This window comes from Nicotiana sylvestris, chromosome 1 (assembly GCF_000393655.2).
Source record: "Nicotiana sylvestris chromosome 1, ASM39365v2, whole genome shotgun sequence".
Classification (NCBI taxonomy): Eukaryota; Viridiplantae; Streptophyta; class Magnoliopsida; order Solanales; family Solanaceae; genus Nicotiana; species Nicotiana sylvestris.
In genome coordinates this window covers 105,882,017-105,897,507 of record NC_091057.1, presented here as the reverse complement: position 1 = coordinate 105,897,507, position 15,491 = coordinate 105,882,017, and the positions used below count along the sequence as shown (strand labels likewise).

Sequence of the window (15,491 nt, the reverse complement as noted above, 5' to 3'; positions counted from 1 at the left end):
CCCCTTCCTTACAACATCTCAGAGTCTTTGGGAGTCTGTGTTATGCAACTAACTTGAAGAAAACAGATAAGTTCTGTCCTAGAGCTATTCTTGTTGTTCATCTAGGCTATTCCTCTAGTCAAAAAGGTTATGTTCTATATGATCTGAGCTCCAAACTCTTCTTTGTTAGTAGGTACACTGTGTTCAGAGAAGGTATCTTTCTATTCAAACATCTACATACAACTCCATCTCCCTTGTTTCCAATTCTAGATTTCAGAGATATTGAATGTCCTAATCTGTCCTCTTCTGATGTCTTCACTCAATCTTCCTCTTCATCTCCATCTCAGCCTCCCTTGAATGCTTCTCCTAGTTCTCACTTTCCTTCTCCACTCTCTTCTGATCATTCTCCCTCTTCATCTTCTACTTCTCATTCTTCCTCTCCTTCTCTTCCTTCATCTACTTATGCTGACTTAAGAAGATCTTCTAGAGTGTCTAAACCTCCTATATGGATGGAAGATTACATTGTAATGTCTAAGCTCTCTTCCTGTGCTCACCCAATCTCATAGTGTGTGTCCTATAAGTCACTCTCCTCCACCTGCAGGGCATCACTTGCAGCTTATTCAGCTGTCACTGAACCAAGGACTTATGATGAGGCCATGATAGATCCCATGTAGGTTGAGGCCATGAAGGCTGAGATTTCAGGCTTAGAAACTAATCAGACTTGGACTATTGTTGATCTTCCTCTTGGTAAAACTCTTATAAGATGCAAATGGGTCTTTAAAGTGAAATATAAGTCTACTGGTGAAGTAGAAAGGTATAAGGCTAGACTAGTTGCCAAAGGGTATAGCCAACTTTAAGGCCTGGATTACAAGGAGACATTCTCTCCTGCTGCTAAGATAGTGACTGTTAGGTCTGTGGTGGCTTTGGCTGCAACATCTGGGTGGTATATCTTTCAGATAGATGCCCACAATGTTTTCCTTCAAGGTGATCTTCTTGAAGAGGTGTACATGCACATTCCAGATAGCTTTTCCATCCAAGGGGAGTTACAACAACAACAACAACAGAAGGTTTGCAAACTTCATAAGTCATTGTATGGGCTCAAACAAGCTCCCAGACAATGGAACTTGAAGTTGATCAGTGCACTGACTGACATGGGCTTTGTTCAGTCACACTATGACTATTCTCTGTTCACACACAAGGTAGGTTGTGATCTTGTGGTAGTGCTGGTATATGTGGATGATCTGCTAGTGACAGGAACTAGCTTAGCACTTATTCAACAAGTAAGGAAAGATCTACAAGCTAGATTTAAGATGAAAGATCTGGGAGAGCTGAAGTTTTTTCTTGGTATTGAGTTCTTAAGATCCAAGGAAGGAATCTTGATGAATCAAAGAAAGTATGCACTTGAGCTAGTGTCTGAGATGGGATTAGCAGGCAGTAGAACAGCTGTCACCCCTCTAGAGTTCAATCACAAGCTGTCCTCTGTAGAACTAGACAAGTTTCTGCACACTAATGAAACTTTAGTTGACAAAGAATTAGAAGATAGAAGCAGCTACCAAAGGCTGATTGGTAGACCGTTATACCTAACCATGACTAGGCCTGATATTGCCTTTGTAGTTCAGGTACTTAGCCAATATATGCATGCTCATAAGGATTCTCACATGGATGCAGCTATGAGAGTAGTTAGATACATTAAGGGCATTGCAGGGCTTGGGTTGTTTATGCTAGCAGATGGAAGCACAGAACTGTCAGCATTCTGTGATTCAGATTGGGGAGCATGTGTAGAAACCAGGAAGTCAGTAACTGGCTATATGGTGAAGTTTGGGCAAGCCTTGGTGTCTTGGAAATCAAAGAAACAAAGTACTGTTTCCAGAAGTTCTGCTGAAGCAGAATTCAGGAGCATGGCATCAACTGTAGCTGAGATCACTTGGTTAATTGGACTGTTTAAAGAGCTTGATTGAAGGTGAATCTACCTGTGCAACTATTTTGCGACAGCAAAGCTGCAATTCAAATTGCAGCTCATCCCATTTTTCATGAGAGGACCAAGCACTTACATTGACTGTCATTTTGTGAGAGAAAAAATTCAAGATGGGCAAATACAAACACATCATATTGGAACTAAGGAGCAGCTAGCTGACTTGCTTACAAAAAGCTTATGCAAGCCACAACATGATCATTTGGTAGGCAAGCTGGAAATGAAGAACATATTTCATCCCTCAGCTTGAGAGGGAGTGTTGAGAGTGGTAGTTAGTTGTAGTGGTGTAGTTGCGTGTCCAGCTGTTAATGAGCTGTCATTAGTGTAGAATTAAGTTAAGAAGTTAGTTAGTTAGTTAGCTACATGTATAAATAGGGAGTATTATCTTTCATTTCTAGATGCTACTGTAACTTAGCTTTGATTCAATGTGAATACAGTCTTCTCCTTCTCTCACTCGCTCATTTCCTCTCAATGCATCTCCATGGCTGACCTCCATTAACAGCATAAACCTTGGTTACCAACAGATATGCGTTGCTAAGAAGTAAAAGACATGATACAGAGAAAAACTCATCGACAACAACGGATGTTGTTTCTTTTTTCCTGGTAACTTAGTTACTATGGGACTACAAGTTAGAAGTGCCTATGTTAATTATGCTACCCACACGGTTTTTATTCCTTTTTTCAACTATCCAAATTCAGAAGGAATGCGTGCTTTTCATTTTTATGTTCAAAGGGTACTCATATAAATTAATAGAGACAGTTCATACCAAGCTTGATAAGAAAGAAAAGGTGAATTACAACCGCAGAATTGAGAAGTAGCATTTCACAAAATGAAAATCTACTGTGCCATTATAATGAACCCAAATATTGAACCAGTCAATTTGAAATCTCCTTCCACATTCACAAAAAGAAATTTAAAAAATTCACATGATGCAGGAAAATTCATTTTTAAATTAAGCGCAGAACCTACAAGTGCTTCAAGTCTCTACCTTCAACTTCAAGAATGGCGAGAGAAAATGTCCAGCTCCACTACCCCAAAAAGAAGGAACATCATTCCCTAGCTGTACAGGTCAAATAGCTACCGCTGCCGCCCGTTATTCTTGTTTTACAAATTCGATTTTAGGACCTCCACAATTTGTCCTTCCGTCGTGATGGTGTTTGCAATTTGTAGGGACATAATATTATCTTCAGTCCAGATGCACCAGTAAAGAGGTGTGAGCGGTTGGTTATGGAGGGCACGAGAAGAGGTAGAGGGCGACATAAAAAATACTAGGGAGAGGTGATTAGGCAGGATATGGCGAGGCTTCAAATTTCCGAGGACATGACACTTGATAGGAAGTTCTGGAGGTCGAGTATTAGGGTTGTAGGTTAGGAAGTAGTTAAATCTTGCCTTACTTCGTACCATTGTGAGACTAGTCTAGTAGGATCTGTCTAATATAGCTAGTGACAATGTTGTTTTTTACTATCACGCATTTCAGTACATGACCTATTTAATAGCTATCTCTTTTGTTTTGCATCTTTCATCTGGATTTCATGTTGTTCCTATTTTACATATGATTTCTATGGTGATACTAATATTCTCCTTTTGTCCTATTATTTTCTTGAGCTGAGGATCTTTCGGAAACAGCCTCTCTACTCCTTCAAGGTAGGGGTAAGGTCTGCATACACACTACCGTCCCCAGACCCCATTAGTGGGATTTTACTGGGTGGTGGTTGTATAATATTATCTTCAGCATCAATAACATTTGGCACACTAAATGTAAATGACATTCTGTATTGTTCTTTAGTCAAAGTACAATGTGAAAGTGGTTGCAAATTATGACAATCTAAACACCACAAGGATAGACCAGCCAGCTAAAACAAAACTTCCGCTTAACCGATTCAGTATTCTAAAAAGAATTTACTTTAAATTTTCCTACAGTGTTAACAAGGCTCTTCCATATTAAACTCACAACAAAGTACAAGATTAAGGAATGATTTCACGGGAAAAACGAAAAACTCATTCTGAATCGACAAAAGCTGGTGGGATCAATTCTCAAAACGGCAATGCAAAATGCAACATATCTATTGCAAGTCCAAACCAATCGTAATGGCTCCATTAGCACAAGTCCAAATCTATATGCTGCTACCTAATCATCATTCTGGCTCTCATCTTTGACAAGCCTTATCATGTCATCGATTCTCAGAATAGTAATAGCTGCTTCCGTAGCAAACTGGTACGAAATTACATAGTATTAGAAAGAACATAACCTAAAACTCAGAAGATCAGCATTCTAGTGCAGATTTACCTGTATTATTTTTACTTTGCTCATTGCAGGCTCAATCACTCCAGCTTCCAAGTTATTTCGCACAGTGCCCTTCGCTAGATCCAGTCCCATGCTGTATAAAGCAACAAAACCAGATTATAAAAGCTCGTGGGAAGGATTGGCAGATACATCATTTAATAGCATTCATTAGATTCAGCAGTGTTCAACATCCATCTAAAAGAGAAGCACGATCTGTAGACCCCAAACAAAGTTATAAAAAGCAAAAGGCATAAGCGAGACATTTTGCGGCCTTATTTGTTTCCTTCTTTTCGTCGTCTTGTTTTTCATCTACTAATATAAAATTCAAAGAATGAACAACATCCCAATCCCCTTGCACCTTCTGTCTAAGGAACACGCAGTTATGTGCTTCTCCAATATACCCTCATTTTACATCGCTCCTTTGCTTCCCAAAAGATCAACAACCTCTCAATCACTCTGCACTCACAGTCTACATCACGACCCAAACTTGAGAATAAGAAAGCGACGACCCAAAAAAAAGTGTACATTACGCTAAAATGACAAGAGGCCTTATTTGTTTCCTTCTTTTCGTCGTCTTGTTTTTCATCTACTAATATAAAATTCAAAGAATGAACAACTTCCCAATCCCCCTGCACCTTCTGTCTAAGGAACACGCAGTTATGTGCTTCTCCAATATACCCTCGTTTTACAATCCTCCGTTGCTTCCCAAAAGATCAACAACCTCTCAATCACTCTGCACTCAGAGTCTACACAGCACGTGCTTCTCCAACACACCAACGTTTTGCATCACTATGTCGCTGTAATAAGCGATAAAGCAATGGCTTCAACAACACTGCTGAAACCAACAACACACTCTTTTTTAGTTTCCTGTTCTTTCAGCAATTTTCTCTATCTGATCGAAAGGTCCTCGACACATGCATAATGCAGCCAGAGGCACGCCTTGTGGGGGTAAATAATACACCTCATAGAAGCTGTTCCTCTTCCGAATCTACTCAAGGCAATCATCCATCTGTTCGCTCAAGGAACTCCTCGCGGATGTTAAGAATTGTATCACAAGGATCTCCAAACAAACCCAACAACCAGATTCTTATATGAAACTAAAAACTTGAAATGCTAGTAACATGAAAAGCATACTTGAAAAGCAGTGCATCAACTTGTTGAAGCCTTGACCAAACAACACAAAGATATACAGATTCCAAAGAATACCTTGATAGATGCTTCTTATCAGCTTTGGTTTGTGCAAGGTAGTGACATGAACGTAGTTTAGATACCAAGTCACTGGAATCTTTTGCAGCATTATTTGCAAGAACCTGCACCAGAAGAAATTCACCAAATCTTGATCATAGAACATACAAGTGGTACAAGGGCATCGGCCATTTTTGTTATATACAACTAGCAAGGACCTTAGGTATGACAAGTAAGGATTCAGCAAATTGTGCAATAGCCAGCTGCTCCCTTGACCCAAGGGTAGTAGCTAGGTACTCCAAGTAGACACATAAAGCAGCCTCAACAGCCCCACCACCAGCAACAACCTGTTTTACAACGGTTACCAACTGATCAGGCATTTATATTTCCGCATAATTTCACTACTATCTTCTACAGCCAAGAGAAAATGGAGATTATGGTAGTAAATTTACTCCATGGCCAAGTCAAATTATTTGCTGAAGATATCCACAAGCAATGTACAGCAAGTAGCAGTAAAAAATCAGAATGCACAGTTCTCCTTATCAAAGTATAAGATCATTGAAGTACCATAGACTGTTAAACTATTTTTAAAATATGGAGTTGCACCCCTAATCACTACTATGTAACGACACTAGTACATTAGTTCATCAAACAAGTTAAAATGATTATCCTTTCTTTTGAATAAGTTAAACTGATAATCTACGCCTATTCTAGTTCTAAACATAGTATAACAAGTATAAGAGAATAAGCTTCCCTACAGCAAGCTTATAAATTTCGACAAGCCTCGCATAACCTGTTATCTGTACAATTTGGATCAATGTAAACACTCACAACTGCATTCAGAAATGGTAGTTAATGGATGCAAGGACTTACAGTTGTCGACTCAAGTGTTCTCTTCACAATGCATAAAGCATCATGGAGGGCCCTCTCCATCTCATCAAGCATAAAGTCATTTGCACCTCTAAGTATTAATGAAACCTGATAAAGCAGCAGGTCAATCCATATTCATAACCTTTGAGTTTCAACACAAACTTCATTTTGGAAAGAAAAGATACATCAGAAGAGCCACAATAAGAGTCACAAGAAAAACTGCAAGAATAGCCTCAAACTGTTGTGCAGTTTCAAACAGGTAATCAGAACATCTAAAATAAACTCAAAATTGAGTGCAACTACTTACCGAACTTGAGTTTTTGGTTCCTTTTACCATAATCACATCATCATCAGCAATCCGCTCCTCCACTACCTCTTCAGCATGTCCAAGAAGTGATGGTTCGAAAGTTTCTTCTCCTTCCATATCCGCAAATGTTGAGACCTGTATAGAGCAATACATGAACACCATGCCACGTGCACAGATATGATTATGGTAGTTACCAGTAATTGTTGTTGATACATGCCCAAAATCATCGCCACTATCCTACTCAATAGTATTGCTTCTCTTTGATTCCGCAACCCCCTACTGGGGGGCCAGCAGCTATTTAAAGTAAAGACAGCTTATCATATACTGCTTTCATTGGGTAAGAGATTTGATGTCCTCCCAATGGGAATACAGTTGCTCCAAATATTGTAAACCAAGTAAGAACTCACTGAAAGTAGGTTATATTCACTCTTCTTGATCCTAACTCCATTTAATTAGAAATCTTCTAACCTTTGTGACCTTCATCTGATACTCCACTTGCTCATCTTAAATTATCAAAGCTATAATAGAATTCCATAAAGCAAGTCTAACGCAGATTACAGGGTGTTTATCTTTTGTGGGGGAGGGGGGGTGTCCCTATGCTTATGATATACTGCTGTAAATGTTTCTCTGCACTTTTTTTGGAGCTATGTTGATAGCATATTACCGTTCTAAAAAAAGAGTGTATTGCGGATTACATGATAGCACTCTCTGCACAAGTTTAATCTTTTTCGACATGACCATGAAAAAGTGCATGCTAACACTAGGTATCACCAAATATTTAGAACAGTTATTCCCAGTCTGATTTTAGTATAACCTTAACTTTGTAGAAGGATTAAGAATACTTGTAACAACAATAAGAGGCAAGGTGTAATTTTCCAAACTAACAAGTGAGGTCGCTCCAATTGGATGAGCACTCCACGTCAAACCAAGAGGTTGGGAGTTTGAAACACTAAGAGAGCAAAGCAGGAAACAGCCTATAAAAGCAAAAAATCCCAGACCAGTCTAGTGAACATACCACAGTTGCGCCAGTTGCCTTGGCAACATGGCGCAAATCCTCTTTGCGTACACGTCTAACTGCAATGGCACCAGCTTCCACAAAGTACTGAAACAGAAAAACATGAAATTAGACCTAACTGCACCAGCTTCTGTAATCACACTTTTTTCCCGATCAGTAGCTTCTGCAATCACACTTCAGACAGAAGTACCAAGAAACAAAAAGTAGCCAAGATGGAATTTGTTCTGCAGAGATAAGTTATTGTTAAGTAAAGGCCGGATATAGATGTTGCTAGCTAAACAACATTTCGAAACAAATGCTACCATGACCGCCACATATACATCCACAGCAAGAGCCAAATATTTTTTACTATTTTAGTTTTTTAGAAGGTAACTAAGTTATTAAAGAAAGAGTTAAAAAAAATTATCTGCACCAAAAAAATTATTTGCAAGGACACTGACATCACAACAAAAGCCACCATCGATTCAACATTTCAATGCAGCTAAGTTGTTTGCAAGGTACTGGCTCAATGAGGGTGCTAGTTATCAAGAACGTGCCAGGAAAGATAAAGAGAACCACTAGCCTTTGTTACCCTTTCAAGAAAGCTTAAGTATGAGCTCAGAGGTACCTAAGACGAACTAATTCTCAACAGAGTATAGAGCATTTGAAGGAGACAGCAAACCATGAAAAGAAACAACTAAATTTAGCAACTTGCCTTCAGTGCCATGTCATCAATCCCTTTTGAAGTCAGGACCACATTGGCTCCCGCACTCAAAAGTTTCTGAATCCGTTCTTTTGTCATGTCAGCTTCTCTGTAAACATAAATCTACATTTAGGGCTGAATTACAACATGCTGCTGTGGTTTAACCAATATGCTGTAAATCATAGCTACAGAATGTCATGGGTTATCCCAGATAATATCAAGGAGATACCCTTGTGCAATCATTAAAGACAAGACAGTTATGTCAAAAACAGCACATTTCCTCTTCTAAATAGAATGCATGCATCTTTGCTTTCATCTCTCGTTCCGTACCAGCAATAAGATACACAATGTACTATGTGGTAGGCAGTAAGATACCAAACATATGTAAACTGCCACACACATGCTGGAAATTCACATATAAATGAAGCAAATATTCTAAAACTCACGGCCCACGGTAACATTTCCAAATATAATTTTCCAGCACCCACAAGCAGAGTGAGAATTACTAATTAGGAAATATCATGGCCATATGAATCAAATATGAGCTTGCTATTCTTAGGTTTCAGTTATGAGAAGTTGACAAGTACAAAGATGTATTGATGCTAACACATTGATAGCAACAGAATAGACTGAATGGTCCCATTAGAACAATCACCTTTGGCGAATCCTCTCAAGCTCTCGAGGATCAGTTACCAATACTTGAACACCCATCTGCATTTTTGTCTTTTGAAGATTGAAGTCAAGACAAGCAATCCGTGCAGGCGAAACTCTCAGTGGCATTCCTTGGGCAGCACGGCCAGTATTCAGAGCATAACCCTTCAATAGATAGCTATCTTTTGCACTTTTCCCATGTGCTTTAAGTAAATTAATACCCTGGATAGAAAAAAAGTTTGATTTACATTAGTTCTAGATCTAGATGTCAAAATAGGGGAATCTAAAGAATCAGTCCATGGTTGTTCTAATGTGCTTCCAGATTCAAGAAGATATAGAGAAGACCCTCCAAATAAAATTCCTTTAGTATCAGAAGAAGTTTTCTTGAACGAACAACTCACCTTGATAGGATATTTAACTTCACCCCTCGCATTAGTCATCTTGACTGCCTGTACTGCTTCAACAACCTACAAATACACCAACGGCTAAGGCATTATGGTATGTGGGACTGATGTCTAACAAAAAATATAGATACAAAAGACTGTTTGACAGCAAACCCCATTTGGTTATATAATTTAGTTGCACATATATGATAAAGTTTCGACATTAGAACAGGAATAGCAACCAAAAAGATCTTCAAATGCTGGCTTTACATATGTATGAGAAATTAAGCAGGGAGCAAACATACAAGTGCTAAGCAAGCATAGTTGTGGTCCTATAAGCCAACAACAGAATCGTTATTTTTAAAATTTAAAAAAGAGGCTTTTTTCCAATAATTATGTTCTTAATCATGCAAGCTCAAACAGGACAAGAAATGAACTTTCCCTCAGTGTTCCTCTCTTTTCCCATCAAAACCATACAAATTGTCTGTAAGCAAGGTATGAGAATGTTATTAACCAGAAAGCATACATATCATGAGTCAGGAATTAATTGCCTAAAGGTGGCAACATCAAGGAGACAATAACCCGAGGTCAGATGAAAGCGGGTAATAAAACCAAACCATTACATAACACATCCATGAGTTTTTATGTTCTGCGAGTGGAGATCGCAGACAAGGTTTGCTCAGATTAAACAGGCTCACAAAAGTCATCAGTTGTATTTAGCCATATGGGAGAGGGCAGGACTAGAGAATTTTCCTGTTAGCACAAAACGATAATATTACCAAGAATAGTCCAGACTAAGTCAATAGAAGATTAAGTTTCTTAGGTTGTTTGATGAAATCTACAGTTGTATACTGACAATGCTGGTGCAATATTAATTAAATTGATTTGAATAATCAAAAAACTAATCCTTTGGTTTTTTCATGAATGGGCACAGTTGATTTAATCAAGATAACCCAATTTCAACGACCACCATACCATATTAGCAAAGAAGTCACTATCAGCTGCTATCAACTTTGATGACATGCTTGTCTTGGCACAGTTTACAAGAGAATCTTTTCCAAGTTTATCAACCTGAAAAACAGTAGACGGACTGGTTAGGATCATCAACTGCATAAACATAGTTGTCAAAGGTGAAAACGTTGAAATGCACCAAGGTCTGCTAGGGTTTGAAGCAAAAAGCGCAATTAATACATTAGTTTTTTATCAATGAAAGGCTTTAATAAAGAATAAAAATAAACATATATGCATGAAAAAATATTTATACACAATTTGTAACTATTAAGACATAAGAGTTGAAAAAAAAAACTATAATTGATCAATATTTATGAAGTAAAAACACATAAGCCAAGTTAAAAATTTAGATTTCTGGTTTAGATGTTAAGATGTAGTTATAAGTATCAGGAACTAGTTTTCTAATGCTAAAACCTAAGATTCATTTATACCATTTCCTTCACAACTTTAATATCACTCTGCCAACGATACTTTTGTCTAATGTTGTGCTCTTAACAAATAACAACAGAGTAATGGGGGATGAGCGACAAGTGCCTTAGCGCCTTGGCACTTGCACTAAAGCACCACCTAAGCAAGGCAAAACGTTCAACCTAGGGTTCACCTATATAAGGGTTAAGCAAAGTGAGCCTTTAACAATGATGCAGTAGATTGAAAGCCTTGTCCATGCTTTCAGCCTAATAAAATAAAGGATTAACTGCTTCTTACACCTTACCAATGACAAAAATCACGAGAAGCACAAAATTGCAAGTGCACACTATATTTACCTAGTGATGAGACTCAACCTTAATATTCATAAATTTCAGAAAATGTCCTTTTCTCATAAGGTCGGGAAGGTATATTCTACATTTCAAAGATAATGCCAGCTAGATTAGTATTTAAATGAACTACTTCATGGGTGGAAGATAAATCAGCATAATACGCATGTGAAGGCCAGAGACCAGGAATCAATACCTTAACAGCCAACTTTTCTTCGACATATTTGCACGCTTCCCTCATTGCTAGCTGCCAGAAATAAGTGCAATATAATATTAGAAAGGCAATTTGCGAGAGAAAAAGATTGTCATTATTCTTTGTAAGTTGCATGTGAAATGAATGCAGATAGTTACCCTATATCCGCTGATTATCGAGGTCGGATGAATTTTGTGCCTCACCAACTCATTTGCTCCCTGCAAATATTAACACAGAGAACATCAACAGAAACTGTGAGCACTAACTGCTTGAATTTGAAATACTTAGGGAAGTTCCTGCGTTGCAATAGATCTGCAAGAATACCTTAAGCAACTCTGCAGCTATAATAACGACTGAGGTTGTTCCATCACCAACTTCTCGATCTTGGAGTTCAGCCAACTCAACAAGAACCTATGAGATATTGCATTACAATGGTCCATAATTTCTTTCAAAGAGTTTATACATTAAGTCTACGTGAGAAAATAGACGTTTCATGTGGTTACCTTGGCAGCTGGATGCTCAACTTCTAACATCCTCAGAATAGTGGCACCGTCATTAGTAATTGTTACGTCGCCAATATCATCAACAAGCATCTGAGATTCATATCAATACCAGTGAGTCAACAATCAATTGATCATTCAAACACCAAATGTATGAAAAAGTTCACTTAAAATGTTGAACTAAAAAACGATTTTGTTCCTTTTCTTTAATAAGCCAGACCCAAGTGTTCTTTATAATATCTCCAAAACCTTTCAAGCCGATGGATATGTGCATCACAAACTCTATGAGTTCTTCTAACAGACAGAAGTCAAAAAATTTGAAAGATGGTGACTGATAACAATCACTCCAACTCCTAGATAACAGGACAAATAGAAACATGACGGGAATTAAGATAATTAATTCGATGAAATCAAATACTAATAAGTATCATCCAATCCATATTTTAAGATATTAAAAAAGTTTCTAGAGCATACACATCATGTTCAGTGTCAAATATAAAGGATTAGGTTGGTAAATGATTGTCCAGCTCGCACCAGCCTTGCTACTTTATATTAAAATCCATCTCCAGATTACAAAACTAAGCTTACTCCTGACGTCCAAGGTAAAGATGATCACAGAGCAGATTATTCTGTCAAGAATTTATGCCACTTCACCGAAGTCTGATATGTGATAGTTTTGGCACTAAATGTTTAAGAGCGTCTTTCTCCATCTATTATGACTCTCATACATCAGTGCATTAAGCCTCAGGATTAATTCTCAACTAATATTAGCCCATCACTTTTTAGCCAAGTGCAAATGCTTATAAACCAAACATGCGCTTGAACAGAGGATTTACTCATACCATACTGAACCTGCCTGACGGATTAATTGATAGATATATGGACAGTGCTTAGTAAATATCTCACTTACCTTTCTGTTATTTTCCTCCTTAAATCAATCCATAAAGACAAACAAACTTGCTAATAGATAACAGCCACTCAAGAGGCTGGCTAGCCAGCTCAAGATAAAATGTTATGTTAAATTTTATTCTTGGCAGAATTTTACAGATACAGAGAACCTGCTTTCGCATAAAATCTTCCAAAGTGCTCAGCAGAATTATCCACAAGTGTAAATATGCTAATTAGCTCTAACTTTAACATCTATAGATCCCCTGAAACACTTGCAGGGCAAAATGGAGAGTGCTAGCCATAGAGAAGACTAAACCATAAGACGCACGTCAACTAAAACACAAAATGACAAATTATTTCCTCCGTCCCAAACTAGTAGGCTTGGCAATATAAAGGCTTAATATTCCATTCCTCTACATTTGAACCAGTTTCATTCCAATATTCAATAATTTATCTTTTAAGTTAGAAATTTTTATCTTAAAACCCTCACTAGGAACATCCTCCAACCAGATATATAATTACAAAGAAGAGAGCAAGATCGTAAATTTGACAGGTAAAGCAATACACTACAAGTACACAAACACAAACACACACAATAAGTGGGAAAAGGAGAAACAGACCTTATCGAGGCCAACAGGTCCAAGCGAAGATTTGACAATGTTAGCAACTGCTTGACACGCAGTCACTGAAATCCCAAAATACAACACACACAATTACTACTTAACTAAAAAACAAAACTAATAAATGTATAGAAGAAAAAAAGAGGCTCCGAGATTAGACGGTACGCTACCATTTTGGGTGCGAACATCCTGACCGGACTGGCGGTCGCCGGAAATATCAAGAGTTTGTCCTTGATACGCCATTTAGACAGAGTATGTGGCCGGGAAAGTGATGAGGATGTTGGAAATGTGAGAAGATCGAGCACGAGAAAAAACCCTAGATCGGGTTATGTAGCGAAGAAGAGTGCAGATTCTCGAAGTATGCGAAAGCCTTTTTGTACTGTGGGAATGTTCCGTGCAAAATGTGGAGAAGCAAAGTTGGGGGACTACTCTTCGTTCGCAAGGGTTTTAGGTTTGTGCCCTTGAGAATAATGTTTGGCCCTAATGGTTTTGTTTTTCTTTTCTTTTCTTTTTCTTTTGAGTTTCTAAACATAGAATACAAATATAAAAATAGATATTGCCAATTTTTAAGTTTAGGTTGAAAAATATTCATTTTACAATGTGGCCAAGTTTTTCAACTTCAATTTGAAATAGATAATTTAAAATTTGATAAACTAGTTTGAGAAATATTTTTAAGTAAAAAAATAATTTTTACTTATAAAATTTTAATTTTTTAAGTTAAACTCATGTCGAGCCATAACTTCAACTTCTAAATACTTTTTTTACGTCAACTTTTGATACTCTTCTTTTTCAAATTTCAACCAAATATTATTCAAATACCTACTTAAAAAAACTTTTTAGAAAATAAAAAGCAATTAACATGCTCATTTTTCAACTTTATCCTGCCCAAGGATATCAATCGCGATCAACTTATCATATACCTTACTCGAACAATTAACATATCAGTCTTTTTTATATCTTTAATCAAATAAAGACCTGGCCAAACTTATTTTCACAATATTCATAATTATGGAGTAAGTTTTAGTAATATCGTCCTTTTTCACAAATTGTTTATTTCACATATCTTTCTTCTCTTATTGTATTTTCTTTTATAATTCCTCTTCTTGTGTAGTACTATTTTTAAAAGTATAGTTACTGTCTATTTTTAAAGTTATTTTTATTACAACTTACTATTATTGATTTATGCTTTCCAAAAACTTATTTTAGTGTTTATAACCTTAGATGGAATCAATGCTACAACAAAGAAATATTGCTTATCTATGATGTTTATATCAAAACACATTAGTTTATTATAATTAAACAATAAATTAAAGTGAAGAAGGTACATACGAGGACCCATATCATACTTAGTTGTGATTATTAATAAATATATACATACGAAGAACCCATATATGCTTGATTGATAATTTTTATAGTAAAAAAATAGTTAGTCATGACCTTTTATTTTGTAAATATCCAATTCAAATAGAATTATCATACCGTGTTTGGTTGATTATGTAGGACGAATTAACCTCAAACATATAAACTTACATAATATAATAAAGTGTTCATAAAAGAAAAAAAATAGACCACTACTCTACTTAATTTTTTTCATACCCTTTCCAAAATCGTAAAAAAGAAGAAAAAAAATTAAGATGTCTATAGCTCGTTTCATTTTTTGATATAAAATCAAACTGGACAAGGAAAATTAACAGGACCCAAATTCATGAAACAACCAATAACCAATAGAAATATGACATCTAGTAAAATGTAACATAGTAGGCTGCTAAATAAAACAGTGAGAATTTGTGGAGTAATTTTTTTATTTTACTCAAATTATAATTGTTCTTAAGAAAATATTTCCTCTTTAATCGAAATTATTATTTCATGAATTGATGATTAGCTAAACGGAGATCGTTTTATGACCTTCATTATAAATATTATTTTAATACATGAAAAGTTACATGAAAGATTCATAAAATATAGAACATAAGATGACCACACAAAAAAGTGAGATTTTTTGTGAATTGTAATAAAATAAAGTTGCCATTTTAACATTTAATGACCCAAAATTCAATCGGTCATGTAAAAGATCCCATGATCTAACTTTTGAAGTTGCAAGTTCACACAACCGACAGCTAATGAACTTAAGGTATTACTGTTAGAGGCATGACTCTTCGACATCAAGTGTGGCAAGGATTGGGCGTGATGGCCTT

General features: G+C 36.7%; 2 protein-coding genes across 2 annotated transcripts; one reads left to right on the top strand and one right to left on the bottom strand.

Annotated features, from left to right (window-relative positions):
• The first annotated feature begins 662 nt into the window (after window positions 1–662).
• Window positions 663–1,937, top strand: LOC138872757 (uncharacterized mitochondrial protein AtMg00810-like). Its single transcript, XM_070151177.1, has 2 exons — window positions 663–793; window positions 890–1,937. The coding sequence occupies exons 1-2, from the start codon at window positions 663–665 to the stop codon at window positions 1,935–1,937; spliced, it is 1,179 nt and encodes a 392-aa protein (XP_070007278.1).
• Window positions 1,938–3,705: 1,768 nt separating this feature from the next.
• LOC104209973 (T-complex protein 1 subunit alpha) lies at window positions 3,706–13,759 on the bottom strand. Its single transcript, XM_009758746.2, has 17 exons — window positions 13,467–13,759; window positions 13,297–13,361; window positions 11,792–11,881; window positions 11,613–11,699; window positions 11,447–11,506; window positions 11,292–11,342; window positions 10,305–10,400; window positions 9,348–9,413; window positions 8,951–9,168; window positions 8,308–8,404; window positions 7,614–7,700; window positions 6,599–6,733; window positions 6,295–6,399; window positions 5,640–5,768; window positions 5,443–5,546; window positions 4,240–4,330; window positions 3,706–4,164 (listed from the first exon to the last, which is right to left on the bottom strand). The coding sequence occupies exons 1-17, from the start codon at window positions 13,537–13,539 to the stop codon at window positions 4,081–4,083; spliced, it is 1,638 nt and encodes a 545-aa protein (XP_009757048.1). The 5' UTR covers window positions 13,540–13,759; the 3' UTR covers window positions 3,706–4,080.
• Window positions 13,760–15,491: the final 1,732 nt, after the last annotated feature.

Bases quoted from the DNA above. Each gene is read 5' to 3' on its own strand.
- LOC138872757 (XM_070151177.1), top strand. From the start codon at position 663: ATGAAGGCTGAGATTTCAGGCTTAGAAACTAATCAGACTTGGACTATT. The intron at 794-889 runs GTATAAGGCTAG...AGTGACTGTTAG, and splicing joins TCTACTGGTGAAGTAGAAAG to GTCTGTGGTGGCTTTGGCTG.
- LOC104209973 (XM_009758746.2), bottom strand. From the start codon at position 13,539: ATGGCGTATCAAGGACAAACTCTTGATATTTCCGGCGACCGCCAGTCC. The intron at 11,882-13,296 runs GTCTGTTTCTCC...TATGAATCTCAG, and splicing joins GACCTGTTGGCCTCGATAAG to ATGCTTGTTGATGATATTGG. The intron at 9,169-9,347 runs GTGAGTTGTTCG...TTTTCTATCCAG, and splicing joins AAGTTAAATATCCTATCAAG to GGTATTAATTTACTTAAAGC.